The 27,297-nt window shown below is 47.8% G+C and overlaps 1 protein-coding gene across 9 annotated transcripts in view; it reads left to right on the forward strand.

Annotated features, from left to right (window-relative positions):
- Positions 1–27,083, forward strand: part of RFFL (ring finger and FYVE like domain containing E3 ubiquitin protein ligase) — a 67,649-nt gene extending 40,566 nt beyond the window's left edge. For 6 of the 9 annotated variants that reach the window (XM_012533764.3, XM_033431511.2, XM_033431510.2 and 3 more), the window contains exons 2-7: positions 8,257–8,444; positions 15,385–15,774; positions 19,405–19,488; positions 20,466–20,676; positions 21,890–21,913; positions 24,538–27,083. In XM_012533764.3, the coding sequence (XP_012389218.2) occupies positions 8,257–8,444; positions 15,385–15,774; positions 19,405–19,488; positions 20,466–20,676; positions 21,890–21,913; positions 24,538–24,719 (1,079 nt within the window). In that variant the 3' untranslated portion in view covers positions 24,720–27,083. The remainder of the gene's footprint in view (positions 1–8,256; positions 8,445–15,384; positions 15,775–19,404; positions 19,489–20,465; positions 20,677–21,889; positions 21,914–24,537) is intronic. The other 3 variants (XM_033431508.2, XM_033431506.2, XM_033431509.2) reach the window with 3 other exon arrangements.
- The last annotated feature ends 214 nt before the right edge of the window (positions 27,084–27,297 follow it).

A 27,297-nucleotide genomic window follows, 5' to 3' on the forward strand; every position in this document is an offset into this window, starting at 1 on the left:
GAAGAGTGAATTAGAGGTTGAGGAAGTGCAGTCGAATATTTGGAGAAATTTTGATGTAGAGAGCAGAGAAAAGGACCTTTACTGAGGAGTGGCGGGTGTGGAGTCAACATGTTGTGGGGGTTTTTGTTATTTTTTATTTTATTTTTTACAAATTACAAATATTTTATTAGATGCTTTAAAAACTCTTTTTATAAACTTTAAAATGTAACTAGAGAGAGACTTCCCTGGTGGTGCAGTGGTTAGGAATCCGCCTGCCAATGCAGGGGGCACAGGTTCGAGACCCGGTCCGGGAAGATCCCACATGCTGCAGAGCAACTAAACCCGTGAGCCACAACTACTGAAGCCCACGCGCCTAGAGCCCGTGCTCGGCAACAAGAGAAGCCACTGCAATGAGAAGCCCGCACACCTCAACGAAGAGTAGCCCCCGCTCGCCTCAACTAGGGAAAGCCCGCGTGCAGCAACAAAGACCAATGCAGCAAAAAAAAGAAATATATATATATATATAAAACTAGAGAAGTGTACAAATTCTAAGTGTACAGTTTGATGAATTTTCACAAAGTAAACATCTATATAACCAGCACTCATATTAAGCAACAGAACATTACCAGAAGCCCCCTTGTGCCCCCTTCCATCTACTGTCAGAGGATAACCCCGGGGCGATTTCGAGCACCATATAGTAATCTTCTTGTGTTGGAATTTTATATAAATGGAATCATTTAGTATGCGTTCTTTTGTGCCTGTCTTCTTTCACTCAGCATTATAAGATTCATCTTTACCGTTGCATGGAGCAGTAGTTTGTTTATTCTCATTGCTGTATGAATATACCTTTATTTCTCCATTCTACTGTGGATCGACATTTGGATCTTTTCCACCTTGGGGCTATTACAATAGAACTGCTGCAAACATTCTTGTATACTTCTTTTGGTAAACATGTTTCTGTTGGGTATGTACCTGGAAGTGGAATTGCAAAGCCCTGGGGTGTGTGTGTGTGTGTTTACAAAGTGGTTGTGCCAGTTCATATTTTTTGCCAGCAGAAAATCCTGTCAACACTTGCTAGTATCTGTCTTTTCCATTTTAGCCATTCCAGTGGGTGTTTGGTGGAAACACATTGTGATTGTAATTTGTACTTGCATTATGACAAGGAAGAGTTTTTTAAGTCTGGGAGGTCCTGGAAAGTGTCTCTGTGCTGATGGGAAAGCTCCAGTAGAGGTGGAAAGCAGATGCTCAGAGGGTAATAGGCTGCAGGGCAGACAGACTGATTTTTTTTTTTTTGTGGAATCGGGAACACTTCTCTTGTGGCCTACGGAGTGTAGGCTTCAGGGTCTAAGCGACTTAGATTCAAATTCTGGCTTTACTGCCCTCTAGCCATGACCTTTAGTGAGTTACTTAACTTCTCTGAACCTTGGTTTTCTTACCTGAAAATGGGAAGAACTAATCTGCCTTGCCAGATCGTTGTGAGAATCACATGAGATAACACTAGGTAGTACCTAGCTCAGTGCCTGGCAGATAAGAAGCATTCTTCCAGCAGAGTATGGCTACTTTCTTCTTTACTTCTCAGAATATGTAATTACTGTACAATTATTTCAAAGAGGCATGGCTAAGCCATATTGATAGGTTTTTCATAGCATTTCCTTTCAAAGCCATTGCATTGCAGTTCCTTTCAAAGTCATCCTTTAATTGCTTCTTAAGGATGATATACAAGATGAAGCAAAGCCCATTCTGTATTGATGTTCCAGAACGTGGGACACTTTCCCTTCTGCTCTTAACAGCATAGATGCTTTTGATAATTCCAGCAATACAGTAGTGATAGTAGGCAAACCACCCTCAATAAACTGGAGATGATTCTGTAAGGCTTGCAACTAGCCATTTTCTGATTCGTCATGTCATAAAGGTACTTCTTTGAGGATTGGGGGCATTTTAATTAGGTTTTTTCCAAAGGATTTTTGTAATGTCTTATACGGTAGGTTCACCATAAGTATGTTAATTCCAAGATGTTGCTGTCTCTGCAACCGGGTGAAGCCTGTAGCTTGGCACACAGAACAGTTAACTAAAATCAGAACAGATTGGATGAGAATCTTGGGGGCCTCAACTTTAGTGCCTTAGATGTTGGTGGTTAGCAAGGTGGTTTTGGAGTTGCATTGCAAACTCAGAGATTTTACTAAGATGCTGACGTTCTGACCTTTTTACTCCATGGGTCCATTCTGACCCTTCTTCTGTCTTCCATGGGAAAGTCCGTGACAACCACTGATCCACTTAAAATCATTTGTCTTGAGCAGGTGGACAGGTAGAGAAGTGATTGTTTTAAAATTACTTAGTATTCTAGGACTTAATAGGGAGAAATCACAGTATCTGCCCTCTTGCCTCTAACTATGGCTGTACTCAGCCTACCTGGAATAGGTCACTTATCTTATCCTGTTCTTAGCACTGTAATTTTCCTGTTCAACAGGGTTCAGTCTCCCAAGAAATACCAGCTTACTTATCAAGCTGACAAAACCCCATGTGCGAGCTAGCCGTCCTTGCCTCATACCACTGGGTCCTTCCACAGGGAATAGTACATTTTCTTGTTCACCCCAGCCCTACATCTCCCATCTTCTTTACCCTTTAGGCAAATTGGAAGAGGAGAGCCTGGCAGGTTTCAAACAAACGCAGTAGGAGAGCAGTCAGACTGTATTTGAAAATTAGATCGCCAAGTCCCATCTTTTCTGAAGAGGGTGAGGGGAATTGGCGAAGGAATTTTCAAGCCCTTGGCGAAGATTTGATGATAGTTTTCTTTGCAGATCAGAAAGAGGTTTGCAGATCAGAGAGGGAAGTTTTTCACAGTTGTCAACCTAGGGAGAATTCTTTATACATCCCACAATTGGTTCCACTTTCAGTCCTTAAGTAATAGATGCCACATGTGTGTCTCTGTTTAGGGCTGATGGATGCGACGTACTCCCCAAAGAAGAGTGTTATTTGTACGGCAGTGTTAAAATGACAGACTCTTTGCTTTCACTCCCTGAAATAACCCTGAATGTAGTTCTCATTTAGGCTTAGGGCTTTCCAGTTTGGCAAGACCACATTAAGAAATGTGTCTTTTGGTAGTTAAATATATGTCACAAAGAGTAGAAGCCTAGTTTGCTGACTTCAGTGGCCCTGTTCTGTTAGGGTGAGCAGGTCTAAGGTATTTTTAGCACTGGAGACTCTTCCCCAGTGACCCCTGCCCACACACCCACATCCCCAGGATGAGGCTGCATTCTCCACCCATACATGGGGCTGATGGAATAACCAAGGGGCAAATTTCAAGTCATCCCACACAGTCAAGTCCTTGTAAGAGTAGCCAGATACTCCAACAGGCTGACGGTGTTTCTTTCAGAGCTGTTCTGAGGAGGCAGGCAGTTAAGTTTAGAACCAAAGTTAGAGGATGGAAATAGTGCTGAGGAAGACAGGTCGTCTTGATTCCCAGCTAAGGAAAAGCTTTCTTAGCTTCTGTACCAGGAGGGCTGAGTTGAGCTGTATATATCGTGCCTGACTGGGCCCAGAGTCCCCGGGGGCAAGGACCTTGTGGAATTCACTTTTGGTCTCCCCGGTGCCCAGCACATCTGGTGCTTCCCAAGTGCTTGCAAAAGCACATGAAATGAAACAAGGTACAGCTGGCCGGCTTTCCAGAGTTCCCGACTGATGGTGCCTTACCGAGTGGGTCTACCCATTCCGTGACAAAGTCCTTACCTCTTAGGGAAAAAAATTGCAACACGTGGATTCCCCTTGTGTGGAAGAGAAGTCTGTTTTTTTCTTGTGGTTAAATATTTCATTCTTCCATCTCTCTCTGCTAATGCCGTCAGCCTATCTTTGGTTCCATCTGTCTTCACCTCTGTTCCACCCTCTGGTGAAGGAGGTTGTAGTCCATCCCCACGTCTCATCACTTGGTCACTTTTCTTCCCACTCCTGGTCGTCGCTCCCATCATTCATTGCCAGCTTCCCTTCTTCTTTCAGCTCTTAGTCTTGGGGGCTTTCCTCTGTGGTCTATGAATACGTCTACATTTCTCTTATCTCATGACCTCTGCTGCCTTCTCTCTTCCCTTCGCTGTCAAAAGTTTCTAGAAGGAATGATTTATCCTTAAAGTCTGGCAAGTCCTCACTTCTCATTCACTTCCCAACCTGTGGTTACCGGTCAGCTTGTCTCTTCCTAAACTGCTCGGGCATGGAGCACACTCACAGTTTCCTAAAACTGGGTCCATCTCATTCTTCTGCGTGTTCTCCTCTCTGGGTCATTAAACAACGTTGAAAATTTCTTTTTGAAATTCAAGACACTGTTCCTGTTCTCCCACCTCTGAGCATGCTTTGTTCCTTCCTCTGTGCTGGTTGGTTCTCCTCTGCTTGCTCTTCGGATCACACGTTCCTGAGGGCTCTCCCAGGCTGGCTTTTCTTCTGACCCGGACTGTCTACCCAGCCTTCTGGCCCTCTCTGACTGTACATACTTTCCAGTAGGCGAGGATCCACAAACCTTTATCTTCAGCCGACACGGTGCTGTGCATACACCAGCAGATCCCACAAGTCAGGTACAAAACTCAACTCAATCTTAACCTGCCCCCGCTCCCCATTTCACACACAGACACATGCTCTTCCCGAGGGCTTTATCCCAGTCAACCATTCCACTCTCTCTCCTGTTGTGTAACTCAGAGAGCCAGCGTCTTCTCTCCCCTCCCCCCACCTCTTCTGTTCATTGCCACATCCTGCTAAATTTGTCACAGATCTAGCTGTCTCTTTCTCTTTTGCCCATATCCTCATATCTTTCTTCCAACCTGCCCCTCTCAGATTTGTCCTCCACACCGCTTACTGCTGTAAGTGGCCACGCTAAAATGCAAATAAGATCGCAAAACCTGGTTGCCTGAACCGTTCATTGTGTCCCACTACCTATAGGATGAAGTCCAGACTCCTTACCATGGAATACAAGGTTTTTCTTTTAAATGGCTGCTTGTTTACTTGCTGTGCTCTCAGCCACCCCTACCCTTACCTTTGACCCAACCAAGCATTTTGTAGTTTCTTTAATGCCCTGGTGCAGTTCTTGGTTGTTTCTTGAAAAGTCTTTTTGCTCTTAACTTTCTGGTCCGTAATAGTGTTACTGACCAGGGTTCTCGGCCTCCTTTATCAATAGAAATTGATAAGAGGCCAGATGAGAAATTCAGGCAAGGCTTTCCTGGGGCCCCTGCTGCAGCAGGGGGAGCGAGAACAAGCGGCAGGTTCCCTTGCTCACTCGCTTGCTGAGCAGGGGTGCGAGCTGTTTCCTTATATGGGTTGAGGATAGGAGCAGGTCCAGGGGTCGGACTTGAGGGCTGGCCTGGGGTGTTCTGCCCACCCCTCTGGCGGTGGTGTGTGCAGGGGGCATGCACAGTGCCCTGCTTTTGCTCCCTGCCTTTGCTCCTGGCTCTTTAGAAGTGGCAGTTGGGTTTTTGGTCTTTTTGTATCTTGTTGTCCATAATTTGCCCCAGTGCATGCACGTAGTTATTTTTAGTACCTTATAGTTTATTTGTATTTTGTTGCTCCAGGAGACGTTTGTCTGGGTGAAGCATTGCCGCAAAGGGTCCCAGGGTCCCAGCCTGTCTAAATAGGATATGTCTTCCCTGGTCACTCCTCCATCCCTGAGGAGCTGATCATTGTTCCCATCTTTGTAACCCCCCTTACACTGCACAAACCTCCGTTAAAGCACTGATCACCCTGAAATTTCAATTTTTGGTTTTACATTTCTAGTTCCCCTACTAGACCATGAACTTAGGTAATCGACCATACTCACCTAGCACTGGAGACATAGCAAGGCATTGGCTCCTCTAAGGGCTGCATGCATGAATGAGTGGAGGATTTGACAGGTTAGTGAACCACCCACAGCTTTGTCTCAAGGCTGCTCTGCTGTTCCCCTTCCCCTGACCTCATTCAGTTAATTGATGCATCCTGCTGATTCTGTCAAAGATCTATCTGTCCATGTTTGGGACAAGCCCAGGAAGCCAAATGGTAGTTGTGAAATCTTTAGGTTTACTTTTTACCTGTGCTGTCTCAGAGAAATTGCAGTGAAAGCATTGTTATAATGCTAGTAGCAACAACTAAGGTTTATTTAGTGCTCTACAGCCTGGAGAATCTCAGATGAGAAAAATGAAGTACAGAAAGGCTATGACTTGTTAGAGGTAGGTAACAGCCCAGGTCTTCAGATTCCAGATCCTCTGATCTTTGTATTATTACACACTGTTTCAGATGCTTCCATCAACAGGTGATTTAAAGAGTTACAATCTTCCTCTTTCGGAGGGCTACTACTCTGCTGTTGCCTGCAGTCTCTTGCCAACAAATAACTCAGTTATTTTACTGCTCTGGTCTTCATTATTCCTTGTGAATTCATAAGGCAGATTAAGTCCCTGTTTTCTGGGAATTGAGACTCTTCAGACAAGTCATAGTGAGTCAGAGAGAAATGTTTTTGATGTGAAGGAAATGGAACGAATGTGTGGTTAGTTAATCTTTAAATATTGTATGTGATTCATTCATTCAGTAGTACTTGTTGAGCCACCCATCTGCTGGGCACTGTATGACTGTCATGGTCCCTGCTCTCATGGGGGTCATAGGCCACCGGGTGAGACAGGTATTAATCGGACATGCCTGCAAAAGTGAATGCATGTATTATTGGAGGCGGTGTTGGGAAGCCGGAAAGGCCCTGGAGTAATCACGAGGCCAAAGGTTATAGCTGGGTGAACCAGGAAGTTCCTTCCTCCTGCTGGGCCTCTTTCTTTTCCTCTAAAAAATAACCAAGGTGGAACCCGTTGGTGTCTTAGTTCCTTCCAGCTTACTACGTCTTTGAACTCTTATCTAACAAAGGCACATTCAGTGAGTCAGAAGGCAGAGCAGAAAGTACGATTCTTTTGTGTGAACTGATTGTTAAAACATGACATGTTTCATTTGTTATCTCTGTAAGCAGAGTTCAGGCTTACAGTTTCCATCCTGACTACCTTGGTCTACTGAGAAAAGCACATTTTACTTTATTAAAGCAGCGCTTGGCATTTTAGTGGACCCCCTTGCAATGTTTAGTTTATTCTGACATTTGAGAGATTGGATCCTCTTTGTTCTGTGATCTCAAAAAATCATCAACCCCCCAGCCCCTAATTCCTGTATTTGATATGTAAAATGGAAGTAATAACCCAAAACTTCTTAATAAGCCCGCAGAGGCACTGATTCAGCAAGGAAGCAAACATTTGTGGAGCATCTGCTGTGTGCACGACACTGCTGAGTACAGAACAGACACGAATAAGAAGTGGTCCCTGCCCTCAAGGAATGTATGGTTTAGTGGTAGAAAAAAAGCATAACTATTACAGGTGCCGTGGTAGACGTTGATGTAGGGTCGGACGTACAAATGTAAGAGCTGTACGTAAGTTCTGCTGGCTGGTGGGAGGGGAAACCAGGGGGCAACGTAGTATAGGGAAGAGAATGTTAGGTTTAGAGTCAGAAGAGCTGGGTTTTCGGAATCTCCGTTCTGTATATATTAGTTGTGTGACCTTGATTCCTTTGAGCCTGGGTCGCCTCATCTAAATAAAGGAAGTAATGATCCTTCTGCCCCATGGTCAATGTGAGTGTGGAACTGTACACGTGTGTATGATAGAGCTCTATCTGTCTGAGCTCTAGGGGCAAGGTCATGTTCCTGAATAAAATGGCTGTTAGGCCACTTGTAATTGCTAAGACAAAAGATTTTTTTTTTTATATATATATATATTTATTTATTTATTTATTTATTGTGTGGTACATGGGCCTCTCATTGTTGTGGCCTCTCCCGCTGCGGAGCACAGGCTCGGGACGCACAGGCGCAGCGGCCATGGCTCACAGGCCCAGCCACTCCGCGGCATGCGGGATCCTCCCGGATCGGGGCACGAAACCGTGATCCCTGTATCGGCAGGCGGACTCTCAACCACTGTGCCACCAGGGAAGCCCCAGACAAAAGATTTTATTTGAAGTAAAGCTCTCAGATTAAACCCAAACAGGCATCAGCAACCTTTCAAAGGTAGCGTGCCAGCTCTGCTGCCTTTGCCGGCCTGTCCTGCAGATCAGGCGTCTGTGTGCACCTTTCCTGTAACGGCAGCGGGTGTGGTGCAGGAGGCAGTAGGAAGTCCGGTGGCCCCCGAAAGCCCATCCTCACCTTGACTGTGATGGGAGGTGTGGACTGATGTCACTGCTCACCTGTGCCCTCAGGAATGGGGACGCCGTCAAGCTGTGTCTTAACTCTGACCTTTACCCCCTTCTCCCTCGTGCCAGATTTTATCATGTGGGCAACCTGCTGCAACTGGTTCTGCCTGGATGGACAGCCTGAGGAGGCCCCACCACCCCAGGGAGCCAGGACGCAGGCCTATTCCAACCCTGGGTACAGCTCCTTCCCTTCCCCCACGGGCTCGGAACCAAACTGCAAGGCCTGCGGGGCCCACTTCGCAAGCATGACCAGGAAGGTGAGTGTCGACCTCTCGGCCTGCTCGGTCGCTGTAGCCTCAGGCCTTCAGGCAAGTCTGCTGACCCTTCCATGGTGCCTGCCCCTGGCCTTTGCCTGTGCAAAGCTGGCAACCCAGACCTGTCCTTTCACAAAGGTATTAAAACTAACCAAGCAAAAGCAACACATCTTGGCGTAGATTTGGAGCTAGCTAGATCTGAATTCTGATAGCAGCTAGGCAACTTCCTAGCTGTATGACTTACCTGTCTTGAGATTCATCTTCTCCGTCTATGAAGTAGGGATATAATAATTGTACCCAAGTCAACATCTCGCAATGTTGTGGGAATAAAATGCGCTAAGCTGCGAAGGGTGCCCGGTGCGATGCTTGGGGTGCAGCAGGCACTTGCTGTTATTTCCTTCATTAGCTGCCGTCATAAAAAGCCTGGCTGCAGGTGAACTTGTTCTTTTTATTGAAAACAGTGTCAAGGACATCTCAGGTACGTCAGGACCCTAACAAGATGAAGACTGGAGCTTATTTACTGTTGCCATTTCATTTGAAATGCATGGTAGCCGTGTTTTCCAGATTAGTGAGCAGGAGGTAAAATCACTGGCTGGGCCATGGTGTACGGGTGAGGGCCATCCCTCTGTCTGTGGTAAGCACGCCTGGGGCCGAAGGTGAGCCCTGACCCAGAGAACTGCTGCATCTGTCTTCTTCTGCAGAATGAGAGGTTTGCAGCCTAGAATGTGACGTTTAAATGATGATAATGAGAAATTTGAGAGGAAAAAATACTTTCTAAACCACCTTCTGTATGCCAGGGACTATTTTAAGCAATTTATAGAGTTTTTGTTTCATTTAATCCTCACAGTAACTCTATGATGTAGGTTTTAGGGTCCCTACACTCCCACTTTACATATGAGAAACTAAGGCTTAAAGTTTAACAGGTAAAAAGGAAACTGTCAAGTTCCTGACAGCATTGGAGACATTAAAATACTCATTCTTTCCCCTCTACTTAAGTAGCGCCCCAAGATCACCTGGTTATTAAATGGCAGAGCCAGGATTCAAACATAGGTCTTTGACTCTCAAGCTTTCTCCCAGAAGACAGTCAGCATGTCAGAATTTCTGCAGCTTAAAGTGTTGACCAGCCACCCCTTTGTAACTGTAAGACAATGGAGAATTGGCATTTTGCCTTGTAGGTTGTATTTTGCCTATACCTCAGTGCAGTGCGGGGAAGGTGGGCACGTAGCCAAGCTTTGTTGTGGTTTGCTTGGCTACTCCAGTCACTGAGAACTCAACCAGAGAGGCTCCTGCAGGCCAGGGGACTGTGGCTCGGTGGGCAGGGGTGCCTCTCCTTTTATACGTAGGCTGAAAGGTTCAGTCCATGATGGAGACTGAAGTGGTGAGTAGGAGGAACTCGGGGCCACGTGGCCTCAGTGCTGTCGGTGGTGGAGACGGTGGGGTGGAGTTAGGGTCTGAGATGAGATGGAAGGAGGGCTGTCGGGTCCTGGTCATGTGCCTGACACTGAGCCTGGCATTTCAGATGCGTTGTCTCACTGAAACCTTACAGCAGCCTATGATGTGTGTATTACTATCATTTGTTCCCATTTTACAGATGAAGAAATTGTTCCCTTTATCTAAGGTAGTAGTTTCAGGGACTCCTCAAGTGCATCAATAGTCTGTTGGATGTCAAAGCTCGTGCTGTTTTCATTGTTACATTGTGAGAAATGCTAGGAACAACCAGCTGAAGTGGCAGAGTAATTGGCAAGAAAGGAATAGGGAAAACCCTCGTTTAAATGAGGCAGCATGGGGAATTCCCTGGCGGTCCAGGCGTCACTTTCACTGCTGAGGCTGTGGGTTCAATCCCTGGTCAGGGAACTAAGATCCCGCAAGCGGTGTGGAGCGCCCCCCCCCAAAATTAATTAAGAAATAAACAAATAAAGGAAGCAGCATGAATTTGCAATAGGTTTGTTTGAAACCACCCTCCCCCCTTTTTTTTTAAAGTCAGTTATCCTCTGGAGTGGAAATGGAGAGAAAGCGCAGAGAGGACGATGGTGGTGATCCAGGCTCAGGATAAGCATGTCGAGCACATTGGAAACTTGAGAGAACCAGGGGATCTAGCGAGTTCTTAACATTGCTCAGCCTGAAGAGAGAACGTGAATGAACAAAGAAACTGCCCCCAGAGAAAGGAGAATGATGGTTGGGTCAGGGTGGGAAGACGCTTTATTTTCCTTATAGTGGTTATCACCACCCAACATACATGTGTTTGTGGATTGCCTGTCTTCTCAGATGGTACATAGGATAAGGGATTTTGTCAATTTTGTTCACAACTTTTCCCCAGTATCTAGAACAGTGACTGACACGTGGTAGGTAGGCAATAAAATTTTAGAAATAAATGAATGAATGAATGAATGACTGCTGAGTTGAGAGCAGTTTGAAAAAGAGGAAGTAGACCAGAGAATTTCTATTTTCATCACTTTATGGCTGACATTTCCATGCTGAAGATTTTCACTGAGGGCCGATTCTGTCCCAGCAGCATGCTAGTAGCTGGAGCTTACAGTTTTGTGGAGAGAATACTAAGACATAGGTCTTTCCCTTAGGGAGCTTACTGTCTGGTCGAGGAGGCCCACATTTACAAAGAACTAATAATAGTCAGTTGCATAAGTTAAGTACTAGGGCATCAGGCATTGTTGGTAAATTGATAATTCTAGCCGGATGAAGGAAAGTTTGTTGATTTGCAAAGCAGTGGCTGAGGTAAAAGCACCAGATGTGGAGCAAGTTCAAGGTGGACTTGGGAACTGTGAGTGGCCTGTTTGGCCAGAGTGCCTGTTTGGCCAGGGAAGTTAGGGCAGCAGGGTTGGGATCAGGTGGTAAAGGGCCATGACTGCCATGGTAAGGAGTCTATCGCCACCAGACAACAAGGAAGCATCAGAAGGAGTTTGAACAAAGCAGCAACCTGATTGATCCCATTTCAGGGAGCAGACGTGGCTTCGTGAGGAGGGTAATTCGATGGAGCCATGGGAGTAGCACTTAGGAAGCTCTTGCACACCTGGCGGGAAGTTCCCAGAGCCTGGTGTAGGGTGGAGGCCGAGATTGATCGAGGTAGCTTCCATTTAGTGAGCAGCTCTTTGTGCCAGACCTTGTGAAGAAGTGGTTGTTAACCCATTTTACAGATGAAAAATTTGAGACTCAGATACAACAGGTACTTTAGCTACTAAGATACAAGGGCACACAGCTGTTGAAGACAGATGAAACGGAGGAGGAGGTCAAACTAAAGAAGGCAGAGAATCGGTCTGGGTGCCTAGGAGCCTGACAGTGATTAAAATAAGGATTTTTTTTTTTTATTCAGTGGTTCAGTGGAAAATATATTATTCAGTATCTACTGTGTGTCAGACATTGCGTGGGCTAGGCAGGCAGAGATGAAGAATGTCAGCCCTCCTTAGTAGGGAGCTTGTAGTCTGACAGGAAGATGGGGGCAAATACGCAGCCACACAAGGAGACAAAAAGAAAGCTTCTGTAGCAAGAAGAGCTTTTGTGGGGGGAAAGAAAGTTCCAGTCTGGAAGGTAAAAGATGGTTATTGGTACAATGTTTTCTTGCCACAAAGGGATGGATTAATTTTGTGAATATTAAGGATGTTTTCTCCTATGAGAACTTTGCACTTGTAATTTCATGCTTAAGTGGATCAGCATCTTATCTTAAGGGTTTGGCATTTAACAGCTGCAAGCTTTTAAAATGTCTTTTCTAGAAGTGTTTGAATTGACGTGATTACATGGATCCTACTGTCTCTTTTTCCTTTCTTCATCGAGGTCAGTATTTTCCGACTGCTCATTGGGTACAAAGTCCAGAGAGCACTAAGGACTTCGTAGAGAGGACGTAGTAAGAAAGATGGAGCCCTGCCTTCCCAGAGTTTCCAGTCTCAGAGAGAAATGGCAGACTGGGATTTGCCACAAGCCTCATATCCCATCTGTATTGGTAACACCTACATATGGTCTAGCAGCAGCCCTGCCTATTTTGGAGGGAGTTTGGCGCCCAGCCTCTTGAGCTGACCAGGTTGAGCAGGAGGCTGGGGAGGTGGTCTGGCAGGGAGGTTGTACTTGGGAACGTAGAAGAGAAACTCAAATCTCAGAGTAGAAAGGGGGTGGCTCCTAGGTACTGGCCCGCGTCGGAGATGAGGCACGGGGGAAAGGGAAAAGGAGGTGACGGTGTTACCTTTAAGTGCGTTGCGCGCCCGCCGCATGCTGAGGTTTGCTGTGCCTTAGCTCATGTAGTACTTGAGTAGTCCTTGGAGGTAGGCTGAGCTTCCGACTTTACAGGTGAGAATCTGACGCTCTGGGAGGTTATCTGTTTTGCACAAGTTCCCTTAGCTGGGACGTGACCAGCTAGGACTTAATCCTAGTGTGTCATGCCTCGGGCTGCCCCTTTCCTCCCGGTGGGCTGCAGGAGGGGATGCTTATGGGCAGGATGGCTAGGAGGAGGGGCTGGTGGGCTGAGAAAGTGGGCCCGCCCTGTGCCAGGGAACGATGCTGGGGAGAGGGTAGAACAAGGAAGGGTGGATTGGCAAAGGCGGGTGCCCCTGCCAGCCTCCCAATGCTGGTGTTTGCCTGTGTTCCTGGCATTTGTGCAGGCTCGTCGGCTCCCCTAGGTCATCTTTCATGCGACCTCATGAGTCAGTTTGCACCATTTGCTAGAATTTATACATATGTATTTCCCTTGCTTGTTCTGCCCACATTTGTTGACAGCTGCTTTTCCCTTCTCCTTTGTTCTCTTCTGCCTCTGCAAACTGAGGTTTTAGCCTCAAGAGAGCGCTGTCTTACTCTTTCCCCTAGGGTGTGTTTCAGATGCCAATGCCGGGACTTGAGAATCCCTGGCGAGCTGCGGGTTACGGAGAAGCTGGGTTGGTTGCTGCCTTTGCATTCTGATCTTGCATCCAATACGCTGCACACCTTTGAAGAAGAGAGGTGTTTAGATCTGGCTGATTGAGCAACTTGGGGCTTTTTAATTGTGTCAAGCTAGGTCTTATCAAACTGCATTGACTTAAATAATGTTCCACGTCAGGACCTACAGCTTTACTACACGGAAGCCTCGTCATTTCACTCTGTCATCCTAAGCACATCTCATTGCCCAACAGAAAAGCTTTAGATATGACTGAACCCCCAATACCCAAAAACGTTCAGTTTCTACCTGAGTGGCTACTGGTCCCAGAACCCTTATGAAGCGAGTGCAGCCATGCGTCCTTTCCAGTCAGTCGCTGAACATTTTATTGTCTGGTTATAACTGTGTAGAGAATAAGGGAGCTTGATATGTGTCCTTCCCCAGCTTCTAAGTATCACTAGTCAAAACGATGGTAAGCATTATGCTTGTTTTCCTTTACTGCACGAATGACACTTAGAGAAAACGAACTATAACGACGTCAGCTATGCAGACTTTTACTTCAGTGCCACACAAGAGTATCTGTGATTTCGACTCTGGGAATCTCAGTCTCCTGGGCATTCTTGTTAGCTTGAATAACTTTCTATACTTAGAAAAGAGGGAGCGGAAATCTTTAGGTTAATACTTAAGTCACCACAGGATGAAAAGTTTTTAATTTCTCTAAAGGATGAGTGAGGGCGCCCTCCGGGACCAGCCCCGTGGGCCCAGGGATTACCCGTCTGGTGGCATGTGGCCTGCTGGTGGCTGGAACAGGCCTCAGTCAGATGTCACCGTGCTCGGTCAGCCTGCGGGGCGAGAGGCCGAGGATTTGCTTCCTGTGAGCTGAGCAAGCCTTCATGAGTTGTGTTGTCTGCGATCCTGGGAGGAGCTGCTGCCAGGCGGTACCAGCTTGCCTTCCAGGCGCTCTCGTTGCCCATCTGAGACACCCTGTACTTTCACAGATGAGAGCTCCCTAATCACGTCCAGAGGGCCTCCTGGAGCTGACTAAATATTTGTCCTGGGTAGGCTCTCAGGCACCACTGAGTTCCCAGCACTCTGAGTGGGCCTTCCTGGGGTGGGGGTGGGCCTGGGCCTCAGCCTCTGCAGACGGGGCACGGGGTTGGCAGTTGGGAGATGGAGAGCCAGGCCCTTGACTCAGCCCAGCTGTAGGCTCGCCTGGGGCTGAGTTAGGCAATGTGAGCATGACTGTGGGCACCAAACTCAGACCTCGAGTGAGAATCCCAGCTCTACTCTTTACTGCCTGCCCTTTAGGATGGGATTTAATCTCTCTAGGCCTCAGATGCTTGGTCTGTAAAACAGGGAAGTACGCGGATACCTACTTTGCGGGGTTGCTTTGAGAATTAAATGACAAGCCAAATCTAGCTCTAGCACATAGTGGCCCCTCAATGATTTAATGAATAACATTAATAGTAACAACAGTCACCACCATAACCTTTATGCATTTGCTTTCTTATCTCAGCAATAAAGTAGAAAGAATCATAGTTCAGGATTTGAATCTTGACTCTTATCATTGGCTTGTATTTCCTAGCAAGAATAATTAAAACACTGAACTTACTGAAGACTCATGTGTCAGATATACTAAATGCATTATCTCTTAACTTTACAACAATCATATGAGGCAGTTGCTGTTATCGCCTTGCTTTACAGATGAGGAAACTGAGGCCCAGAGAGGCTGAGTTAGACCCCCAAGGTGACGCCACAAGAAATGGAGGAGGGAGACAATGAAAATGCGGGTTTTTTTTATCCTGAAGCTGGTAGTCTTAATTAATAGCCTCCATTTCTCTACCAGTAAAATGAATAAAGTAAGCCTCCGACGGAACACTCCACGTAGTGTCCTGTATGTGGATACATGATGCCTACAGGGGCTGCGCCACCTCCAAGTGGCTCTTACCCTGAAATCTGCAAGGTAGCCTGCACGCGCAGGGAGAGGAGGAGCTCAGTAAAAGTAAGAGTGATGGGGGAGTCTCGCCCAGCTCCCATCGCACTGTCTTGTTCTCACTGTCTGACGTGGTTTCCTCTGCCTCTTGCTCTAAGCAGCAGACCTGCTTGGACTGTAAGAAGAATTTCTGCGTGGCCTGTTCGAGCCAAGTGGGGAGCGGGCCCCGCCTCTGCCTTCTCTGCCAGCGTTTCCGAGCCACAGCCTTTCAGCGGGAGGAGCTCATGAAGATGAAGGTGAAGGACCTGAGGGACTATCTCAGCCTCCATGACATCTCTACCGACATGTGCCGGGAGAAAGAGGAGCTGGTGTTCTTGGTGCTTGGCCAGCAGCCTGTAATCTCCCAGGAGGGCAGGACTCATGCCCCCAGCCTGTCCCCGGACTCCCCCGAGCAGCAGGCCTTCCTGACCCAGCCTCACACCAGCACGATACCTCCTACCTCACCCGGCCTCCCTTCTTCACCCCCAGCCCAGGCTCGGGACCGGCAGCAGGTACGGGCCCATTTGCAGCCACACCATCTCTGCCAGTTGGAGGGCTCGTTTTCCTCTCCCGCCTGTACCGTGGGAGTGGGGCAAGGTTAAGTGTCCGGATTATGTGATGCCTTTCTGCTTACTGATGAGGGATGATGTTTTCTGGACATCCAACTCACGTTTTGGCTTTTTTCAGGGATATTGATGCACGATACTGGGTGTTTGTGTTTTTTGTTTGTTTGTTTTAATTTTTTATTTTATTTTATTCATTTTTTTTTTTTGGCTGCGTTGGGTCTTCGTTGCTGCGTGCGGGCTTTCTCTAGTTGAGGCGAGCGGGGGCTACTTACTCTTCACCGCAGTGCGCGGCCCTCTCACTGCAGTGGCCTCTCCCGTCACGGAGCACAGGCTCCAGGCACGTGGGCCTCTGTAGTTGTGGCGTGTGGGCTCAGCAGCTGTGGCTTGCGGGCTCTAGAGAGTGCAGGCTTAGTGGCCATGGCTCACGGGCCCAGCTGCTCCATGGCATGTGGGATCCTCCTGGACCAGGGCTCGAACCTGTGTGCCCTGCACTGGCAGGTGGACTCTCAACCACTGTGCCACCAGGGAAGGCCTTTTGTTTGTTTTTAATATATACATATCCCAGTTAGAGAGTTTTTAAAAATTCATTTTTCCAGAAATATTTTGAGAAAACTCACTGGTATTCTTTGTGTTTAGTTCTGTTCAAATTGCCCTCCTACTTACTCACCTTTGTTGTGGTCTTCCTTGGCTGGATGGGGAACTCCGTTCCTCAGTGACCGTCACAAGGCACAAAGGAGGAAAAGGAACATGTAGAGGGAAGGGAGAGTGGGGAAACACTGTGACTAGGACAAGGGCGCTGCTTCTCTTGCCAGCCTCTGTCTGGGTGGGGCAGTGGTTGGTGGGCTGTTGAACAGTAAGCAGCCTTACCAGCATCCTAGTGGGGCCTGGGAATGGTAAGCTCAGAGCAGCACATCGACTGAAACATGAACCAGGCATGAAAAGTACAGAAATGAGTAACACATTGCTTCTGTGCTGAGAAAGCCCCTCTAAGGGGGAAGGTAGATGCAGAAACCAACTATTGGATTAGAGTGATGCAGGTGGACCTCACCGTTGCGTAAGGCATGATGGCGTCCCGTAGACATACGTAGGTGCCCTGGTGAGCCTTTTACTTACATGGCTTGGGCAATAGTGGGAGGATTAGGACCTAAGAAATCCGTTTTCCACATCCAGTTTGTCACTGACTCTTGGGTCAGTTTGGGTGAGGTTTGAGCCTATAACAATGAAATGGGGTTAGTAATCCAGACCACTTTTGCTCTTGCCAGGATGTTGGGAGGACAGACTAGCGTGATCTCACGTCTAAAGGGCTTTCAGCCGCCTAGAGCAGGCACGTGCCAGTGTTGTCAGTTCCCACACAGGATGTGGATGGCTGCTACCTCTTGTTTATGATCACCTCCTTTGCCAGGATGGGGCCCCCTGATTCAGCTCTGACGAGCACTGAGGCATAAAGGCCACTGTGATAGCATGCTTTACCTTCAGGAAACTCAGCAGCTCCCTTGTTGGCTTGAGCCTGCTTTCTCCCCAGTGCGCTCTGGAGTTTAACTCTTCCCTCAGCTCTGGCTCTGTCTGCTGGACAGGTTTGGGCTCCTGCTTTGACTTCCTCCCTTTGCTTGACTAAGTGTTTTCGCTGTGTTTATGGGGAGCCAGGAGAGTGCCTTGAGGGATTTTTTTTTTCCCTTAAGAACCTTCAGGTGGCTTTTCCAATGAAAGGAGTCGGTTTTAAGCTTCCTTTCATTAATCAGAAGTTTCCAGACTGCACCCACAGGAGACACTGTGTACCGGATCTCATTGGGTACTTCTCTGATGTTTTCAGAGGGCCTTCAGGTCAGCTCACATCCCCTGTTCTGGTGAGGTCTGCATTTTGTCAGCCAGAAAAACAGGGGAAGCAAAGTAACTTGTGCGTGGCTGCCCAACGATTCTACAGCGAACTGCACCCAGGATGCAAATCTGCTTATACCATTCACCCTACCAGGGCCCTTTCCTGTACCTTTAATGTCCTGGCAGTAGTTGCTGGTGAAGAAAGTGTGTGGAATAAGCACAACTGTGCACACATACTCATTGTAGATTTTGGTTTAGCCAGTGGGCAAACTGAAAAGACAGGAGCATACTTTGCAGCATGAGATCTAGTTTCTCTTTCCTGGAAAAGAAAGGACATACAAGAAGCTGTCTACTTAGGATGAGGTTAGGCTCTGAAAGACTTTTTGTAACTCCAAGGTGACACCAGGAGGCCAGTGTGTACTACACCGACGTAAATCTAAGAGAGAACTAGACGTTGTTTTGGATGCATCTCCGTACATGTGTACTATATGTGGGGTTGTATCGTCCCTTGGCATTTTTGGTGGTGATGGTTATTTCTACTCTTCATTGCCACTGTAGTTGCTTGCCTGTTCTTTTTTTTTTTTTTTGCAGTATGCGGGCCTCTCACTGTTGTGGCCTCTCCCGTTGTGGAGCACAGGCTCCGGACGCGCAGGCCCAGTGGCCATGGCTCACGGGCCCAGCCGCTCTGCGGCATGTGGGATCTTCCCGGACCGGGGCACGAACCCATGTCCCCTGCATCGGCAGGCGGACTCTCAACCACTGCGCCACCAGGGAAGCCCGCTTGCCTGTTATTAATTAGCTCCGTATTATGCATCCTAATCTGAGATGAGCGGCTAGAGGCAGTGAGTGACTGGTTTCTTTTACTGAGACCAGTGGAAAAGGCCTGTGAGCTCAGACACCTCTTTGCTCTGGGCTCACACCAGGCCCTTTGCCTGTTGGGAGCAGTGGGTGAAGAGGATCTAGTTAAGGGATTTGTGGCTTCAGTGGTGATGGGATTAGGAGGCTCACAGTTCTGACTACTCTGTGGCAAAACCTGAAGGAGTATCTAGGAGGAACCTTTTGAGAAGTTAGAATTCTAAGCAGAATGAAACTTCTTAAGCACAGGCGTTTGTCTTAAATAGTCTCAGGCTAATAATAATTTTTGACCAGGTTTCAAGACAGCTCTCAGTAATAGTGTGCCCTGCTGGTTGGAGCATATTTCTAGAATGTGAGAGCAGCAACTAGCCAGAAGAGAGGGGTAGGGTGGTGAGGGTCTGGAAACTTTGTCTCATCCAGGCCAGATGAGGAAGTGGGGGAGATTTTGTGTGGAGGAAGGGAAGCTGTGATATGAACAGCTGGGAAGAAAATAGTTGGCATTGGTCTGGGGGCAGAACCAGGGACGGTGGGCAGAAGTTGTCGGGAGGGTAGTTTGGGGTCAGTATCAGGAAAAAACTTGACAGCGGTCCCTCACAGGAGTGGACGTGTTATCTTCCTTTCACTCGGAGTGTTCAAACAGACTAAATTGACGGTGAGTGGCGGTTAATGCCGTCCTGGTGGTGGGCAGAATTAATGCATCTTGTTCTAGAGTTGAAATTTATTTCTATTGCTTCCCTGCCTGACAAAGTCAGTGTTAAAGAGCAGGCTTTTGTAGTGCTGTTATGCGAGACTCCAGATTTCCGGGGGAGATGGGAATGCGTTTTGGATATGGTGTGAGCTGGCAGGAGGCCCATGCTATCCCTGGGACATCTCTGTGGATGTGATGGCACCTTTTTCTTCCCACAGGCCAATGGCCATGTGTCTCAGGACCAAGAGGAACCCGTCTACCTGGAGAGCACAGCCAGAGCACCTGCTGAGGATGAGACGCAGGTGGGGCCCCTGCTTGGGTCTGTGCCTTTGCCTTTGCTCTTTCACTGGCGTTCTTAGGATGTTATTAGGAACCTCTTGGCAGACTCAAAGTGGAGAGAGGAGAATCAGTGTGTGATGATAGTCCTTCTGAAATTCTGTTTTCAGGGGTGGAGTTTAGTGTTAGCATTCCAGATTAACCTTTGTGGCTGTCAGTGTGTTCGTGTGGAGTTGTGAGTCACAGTGGAGACTGGGGAGCCACATGGCCCATTAGTTTCCAGTCTCTTGACTTTCTAAGAGGTGCCAGAGGGCAGGCTCCCGGTGCCGCTGTGCAAATCTTGTTCTTTTCTTCTGCTTCTAGCACACAGTAGCCATTGTTAGGGGAAGGAAGTCAGATAGTCAGGAGGAAAGATGGGAGGGAGTTCAGGCCTCAGCCGTGGCGGGCCCAGTGCACAGGGGGGCACAGCCATCGGGGCCGTGGAGCTATTGTCACGGGTGCATAGAGAGGATGCTTGACCAGGAGGTGGGCTCCTTCGTGGGAAAGCAGAACTGTCTCCGGGGGAGAAGGACCAACACCATTCTCAGTAGTTTCTGCTGCTGCGTTTAGTCATCACAGCAACCCTGTGGGGCAGGTCTGCTGCCTCTTCTTCATGGAGGGGCAGTTGGGCTCCGAGAGGTGAGCCACTTGCCTGATACTATTCAGTACTAATCAGCGGAGGAATCAGATTCAAAGCCAGGGCCACCTGCCTCAGACTGCAGCTCCTTCTACTGGGTCATGCTGCTGGGCGGGTCGGGCCGGCTGCGCCTGAGCACAGGGCTCGGGTTGGGAAGACACCGCGGTCTCTCTTGCGATGCAGGGCGCCATGCCAGCTACTACTCCTGTTCCTACTCCTCTTGAGGCCAGTCACCAAAAGCACGGGGTGATGAGTGCTCTGGGGTCCTGGGAGGGAGAGCCTGGGTTGGGGGAGCTGAGCCCACCGATCTCATCTTTGCCTTTGCAGTCTGTTGACTCAGAGGACAGCTTCGTCCCAGGCCGGAGGGCCTCTCTGTCTGACCTGACCGACCTGGAGGACATTGAAGGTCTAACCGTGCGGCAGCTCAAAGAGATCCTGGCTCGCAACTTCGTCAACTACAAGGGCTGCTGTGAGAAGTGGGAGCTGATGGAGAGGGTGACGCGGCTGTACAAGGATCAGAAGGGGCTACAGCACCTGGGTGAGGGGCCGCCTGGGTGACAGCTGCACGGAGTTCCAGAGTGTTTGCTGTCTCTCTTGAGAGTCGACATCGACCTGACTAAATTTCCCTGCTTTTAGCCCAGGAAGGAGTCACCTTACACATCTGCAGCCTCTAATAATAGCTGTCCTTTGGAGTTGAGGGCTGGGATTGGGTATTTACTCCTCAGGGCAGCCTGTGAAATAGGCGTTATTAGTGTCTTCCTTTTATTGTAGAGCCCAGATTTGAACTGAGGATTTCCTGGTCCAAGTCCGTGGCCTTTCCCCACACACGTCACCCCTGCCATACTGACTACTGCCTTTACCAGTACTCCTTCTTTGCACACACGGTGCAAGAACACTGTGTCCTGCCTGCACTTGGGCTGTTCATTTCCCAAAGCATGGTATCATTTTCAGCGATGCCCAGTAAAATATCAAGGTCTGTGCTCAGATGAGTTTGGAAAAAAAAAAAAAAGAAACTTTATGTCCCTGCTGCTGATTCATGGTGGATGAATAATGGAACAGTAAAGGCAGAGAAGTCCTGCAGAAGAGAGAGGAGTTGAGCCGTGTGGAACTCTGCATTTCCTGAAGTGACTTCACCCAGAACCTACCCCCGCCCCCTGCCCCCCAACAACCCCTCCCCCGCTGATTTGGTCCTGCAGGTCGTTTTGACTCCTTGCCTGCTAACAGTGGTTGAAGTCGGATTTGGGGCTCTCCTCTCCCAGAAGCTCAGATTCGTCAGAGTTAGGGGACATCTGACTGGTCACCTGATCACAGACTCTCCCCTTTGGGATCGTCCCCAGAACCTCCCTAGAGTGGCGAGGACCTGGGACTAGGAGATGGCTCCGCCGGGGGGCTGCATCCCAACTCCCTGGCTGACTGGAGCAGACTGTTCCTCCTTTCTTGACTTAGTGCTGGCTTCAGAAGCATCAGAAAAGGACACTGTGCTTATGCAGTATCCTTCCTGCTTGGCAGTTTTGTTCATGGCAAAGCAGTGGAATCTCTCTTTCTAAGACTAGACCAGACACCCCGGCAGGAGCTGTGTGTGAGTCCTCCGCATGTAGGGGGAGTGAGGAGGGCGGGTGTTCTGTCTGGGCTCTTGGCCGGCCTGGTTCCCAGCAGGTGAGCAGTCAGAGTTCGGAAGTGAAGGCAGGGTGGCTGGAGGCTTTCCTCGTGCCGTCACATATTCAGACGCCTTCTTTCTCTTTCCTTTCCAGCGTGTGGTGCTGAAGACCAAAACGGTATGTAGTTGTTCCTGTTTGGGAACAGGCTTAGGCTCTTAGCTCTTCTGTCCTTCCCCTCCTTCAGCCGTGATTCCTGTTATCAGTCTAAGAATTCATGTCAGCGTCCAGAGAGGGTGTGGGGGAATTCACTGGGAACCAAGGCTTTTCAGCATCTCTGGAAATTCTCATCCCTGTCCCCGTGAAAGGACAAGAGTGGCAGGACACCTAGGGGCAGCCTGATCTGCATGCCTCTGGGTTGTCAGAGCTCAGAAGCCAGCATTTGTAAAATATTCAGCAAAGCAAGTGGTGGCATGTGGCACATCCGGTGCATTTCCCACACTCCTGGGGCTAAGGCACTCCCTCCCCTATAGTTTTCACTCCATTTTGGTCTGAGTGGGAAGGGTTTCTGTGTACACCTTCAGGGAAATCACTTGGGATGTTTCTCAGCTTCTGGTACCAACTAAAAAGAAAGAGTGGTGGGAACTTCCCTGGTGGTCCAGTGGTTAGGACTCTGAGCTTCCACTGCAGGGGGTGCAGGTTCGATCCCGGGTCGGGAACGAAGATCCCACATGCCTCGCGGTGTGGCCAAAAAAAAAAAAAAAAAAAAAAGGGTGGTGACCTGACAGCCTTGTTTGTACAGGGCTGGGTAGTGGTTAGAACTGCTCTGGGGATAGATCGGCGCTCAGCTGCCACAAACTCACCCATGTGTTAAAGACCACCACTGGGCCTTTGGGCACCTCCAGAACACACTGCAGGAATCTTGACTGCAGATCCAAATCATTCTAAAACATGCTAGATAGACCTTTTTGAAAGCCTAAAGGCTACATGGCTGTTTTACTAAATAACAAATTTGGAGAGTCTTCTGAAAAAGTTTTAAAGTGCTTTGCAGGTCCCTGCACTACTCTGAGAACATCCTTTCTTGGGGAAGAGCTCACAATCATACAGTTCAGAATGGGGCACAGTCTTCTGGCTGATAAATTCTCAAGAGTTGAACTCCCCCAAATCATTTGGAGTTCTAAACTGACTCCCTCATCTGATACCAAGATCTGGCCAATCCACTTGGTGTCTTTCTTTTTCTGATTCCTTGGAAGAATGCTGGCAACTGAGTTGATGAATTTGTTAATCCTGATAGAAATAATCAGTAATGAGATTCTATAAATTACTCCAGCTCATCTTAGGTATTTATATAGTTCAGTTGTTTCCAAACCTTCCCTGTTAGGGCCAACAGCTCCTCAAAGGGGTAAATAGATTTCACTGCCTCTTACAGCCAGCCTTCCTCAAGTGCTTCTTGACTTTTTGAATAGTCCAGGGAACAGGAAAAGAAAGTGCAGAGGCAATGGAGTGTGAGAGAATTCCCTGTGGAACCGTAGAGGTGGCTGGTATGGGGCCAGTTGCCTGTTTATAGCTACCTGGTTCAGGCTACCATTTAAAACATGCTGGGGATGGTTGGCTTTGGGGAAGTGAAGGTTTTTCTGTTCCTGCAGCTAACCTAGGATGCTGGTCATGCCCACTGTATCTTACCACTTGCACAAGCCAGTTAGCCTTGTCGAGAACTGTGCACTGAGCAGTTAATACTCTATTGGCAGTCCCTGCCCTCAGGCCCCTTGCCCAGAAGTCCGCCTGCCTGGATTTGAACCCTTGGGCAAGCCACTTAACCCTTTGGTCTCAGTTGCCTCATCTATAAAATGAGTAACAAGAGTACCTGCTTCATAGTTTTTGTGAGGATCCAATGAGTTAAAACATGCAAAGCATTTAGGACCCTGCTAGCACCTGTAAGCTTGCAATAAATGTGGGCTGTTATCATTCCCTTGGGAGATGTTCATTTGTCAGACATTTAGAGAGCACCTACCATGTGACTGGTTGCAGGGGTTCAAAGATGAAAATCAGACCTCAGAGCACATAGCAGATGCTTAGTACATTATTATAGAAATTGATTGCATTTGTTGAATTTAGGGGCCCATAGTGTAGTAGGGAGACAAGTAGGCAAACTGAAAAATTCTCATGCAGTGTGATGAGCAGTCATGAGAGTATGAATAAAGCTGTGTGTGGGGAGCAGAGAAGAGGGATCCATAATCTCTGCCGGGTTCTTGCACCACGACATCTCCTCAGAGGAAGCCTGGGGGTCGTCTGTGGCATGGCCCAGGGGCTCCTGTGACCCTTGGCTTTATTAAATTGGGGATATGTTTACATATAAGCCTCATGATCCTTAGTGAGCCATTCATTACAGCTCCATTTATATCTAAACTTTTCTGAACCAGTTTTATCTTTTCATCATGTTCTGCCTCAGAGTATTAAGTCCCTAAGTGCCACTCACTGGCTGTATTACAGCCTCAGTTGTCTGAAAATTATTTCTTTTAAGCTTTGAGGACTTTGCCTTATTTAGTTCTCATGTTCTGGGGACGTCTTTGGTCTACAAGTACTTGACTCTTCAAATCTATAGCCTGACCTATAGAGGTGCAGATTAAACAAAGAAGTGAAATTAACTACTGGGGAAAAGTTTTCTTGGAGTTCAGTTTGAGTGAAGTATGTGGATTTGGGGGGGCTTTTCCCAGTGTGCCTGTTCTCCCCCTGTCCCCCAACCCCGTACACTTAGACAGTCTTCTTACTTTCCTCTATACCCCCTTTCTGCTGTGTGTGTCCAGGGGGAGCAGTGCCATCCAGCCTGGAGGAGAACCTGTGTCGGATCTGCATGGACTCGCCCATTGACTGTGTTCTGCTGGAGTGCGGCCACATGGTCACCTGTACCAAGTGTGGCAAGCGCATGAACGAGTGTCCCATCTGCCGGCAGTACGTGATCCGAGCCGTGCACGTCTTCCGATCCTGAGGGCTTGTACCAGCTTCTTCAGTGCCTTACAGGGACATAGCTCGAGGTGTCTGGGCCCACAGTTGGCCAGCTTGCAGGGGGGCAGCCTAACAAGAAAATCTGCAGTGTTCCCAAGACCAGGGCAAGCAAGATGCTGTGTCACCTCTGGGCATGCACAGATCGCACAGGCAAGTCCCTGTTTCAGCGATCTTGGGGTGATGATGGTAACTAATGAAGAGAGGACTTTCTGGAATTTGGACCGTATCTTCCTCCCTTCCTCTGAGAACCTAAACAGTTTCACCCTTCCTCCTGTAGCCCACCCATCCCCCTGAACTGCGTGTCTCTGTTCCACCCATCGGAAGTCCTGGTAGAAATGGCTCTCTTCTTCCCCAGCACATCTGGATTCATTTCTGGTCCCTCTGGCTTTCTGTGCTTTAACCGACCTTTGCTAAAGTCTCTTGCTACATTACCTAAAATCCATGTGTTTCTTCAGACCAAAAAGATGTTAGCTTCCCAGACCAATAGTGATCCTCCTTAGGACAGAATTTGGCGCAGTAAACTCATTTCTGGCGAGAAATGAAACACAAATGCTATGGAAAAAATTTGAAGTCATTAAGAGTTGCTTCCTTAAGTGCTGGGATTGGAAGCTATCAGTCTCTTGACCTGACCTTGGCAGTCAACAAAGCATCTGGCTTTCAAACTGCTGGGAAATTCCAGTCTCTGTGCGTGAGATGGTGCGTGGATCATCTCTGCTGCTTCTCTTGGGGCCTGACTTTGTGCCATCCTTAATTTTAGTTTATGAGAAAAGGGAAAGCATTGGGTGGAAGCAATGGCTTTCTGCTTGGCTTTGCCTTGTCCAGCAGCCAGCCTTAAACCACTTTCCCCTGAGCGTGAGATCCCTCTTTCCCATGGAGGTTTTAAACATGGTCTCACTGAAGGAACAGAGGGAGAGAGCCTCACGCTTCTCTAGCTAGACTTCTCATGAAGCTCCCAGAGACTGAGCATGTGAGACAGAGCACCTAAGAGGTATCAGAACGTACTGAACGAGGCTGGATTCAGCCCTTGAGCAGACAGCTGGAAGTCTTAGTTCCCCAGGTTGGTGGGGACTCCCTACTCCCATTTCCTTTCTCAACCTGCTGATTTAGGGGCAGGTCAGGAAGAAGCATTCTCTAGGCCCTTTAGGAAGGGCCGTGCAACGAACAGGTGATGTTCTCGAGCCCTCTTAGTGTCTTTTCACCACTGGAAGAGCTTAAGTTTGCCGGAGAAGCTTAACCAAGCACAAACGTACGTACTGTGTACTATCAGAAGAGCGGTGTGTGCTGCCGTCACTACTGGGCGAGCTATGCAAACCCTTGAACACCCGAAGGCCTTGGCAGTCCCCCCACCCCCACCCCATGCAGCCAAGATCTCTCAGACTGGAAGAACCAGTCATGACTTTGAAAGCAGTGGGAAACCTCTAAGAGGACCTGTTTATTGGTACAGACATGTTTAATGCTTTCTGTCAACCACTAATCTCTTTTGGGGGAGTGAAATAATTTTAAAGTGGTTGTCAGCTGAACACTGGACCACTTACCTTGACATTATACTGGGTGATTTGATTCTGAGCTACAGCCTTTGTAGGAACTGGGGGAGTCAAGAAATTTCCCTATAAAGACATCGTCTTTCATCTTTCTGCTGGACAGTAAATACTACAGTTTACAGTGCCTACCAGTTTAACAAAGGATTCAGCTACTCCTCAATTCCACTGTGAAACAGGTCTACATGTATGCAGCTCAGTTACAACCTAGCAATAACTTCAGGGCAGAAGCTGGCTGTCTCCCTACTTAAAACTTGCTTTCTCTGCTGAGGCCTTACCTCTCCCTACCTCCCAACTTCCCTCTTAGACATGAGTTAATAATATCCTGATGGTTGGTCTGTAACCTCAGTAAGAATTAGAACTGATGTCATTTACTCATTTTGGAGAAAGAACTTGCCTTGAAGTCTTCTAACCTCTTTTGGTGGTTTCCATTTACGAAAAAAAGGTGGCAAACACCTCCCCCCACTTTTTTGGTATCTTCTTTATTCCTACACCAAGTAAAAGTTGGGAATTCTAAGATCCCATTTCAGTTACTATCTAACCTAGGTAGAAAACTTGACTTTTATCCTTGAATATTCTCTCCTGCTCCTCATAGGTCCTTGGTCTTAATTTTCATGGAAACATCTAATTCTTCCATTATTCCATGGCTTTTGCTGTGACTGTTCTGAGGTTTCAGTTGAGACTTGTTTTAAAAGACATGGACAGCTGACTGGTTCATAATACATTGGAATAGCTGGATCCAAACTAGTAAGAATAAGCTGTACAGGAATTAGTGCTCAATATAAAATGTATAAATTTGTTGAAATCTTTTGGATGTGAATGTGTTATTTCAAGTGGCTTATGTTAAGATTTTCTCAGACTTACTTGGGTGTTAAGAGCAAACCCAAATGTGTATTTTTTGTTACAGAGCTCTGCTTTATAACTTTGTAATAAAGTTTCAATATAGATGCCTGTCTGATCTGGTGTGAGGATACCAGAGGTCTGACAGTTAAGACTGACATGAGCTGACAAACCACAGGCTAA

This window comes from Orcinus orca, chromosome 19, assembly GCF_937001465.1.
Source record: "Orcinus orca chromosome 19, mOrcOrc1.1, whole genome shotgun sequence".
In the NCBI taxonomy this organism is placed as follows: Eukaryota; Metazoa; Chordata; class Mammalia; order Artiodactyla; family Delphinidae; genus Orcinus; species Orcinus orca.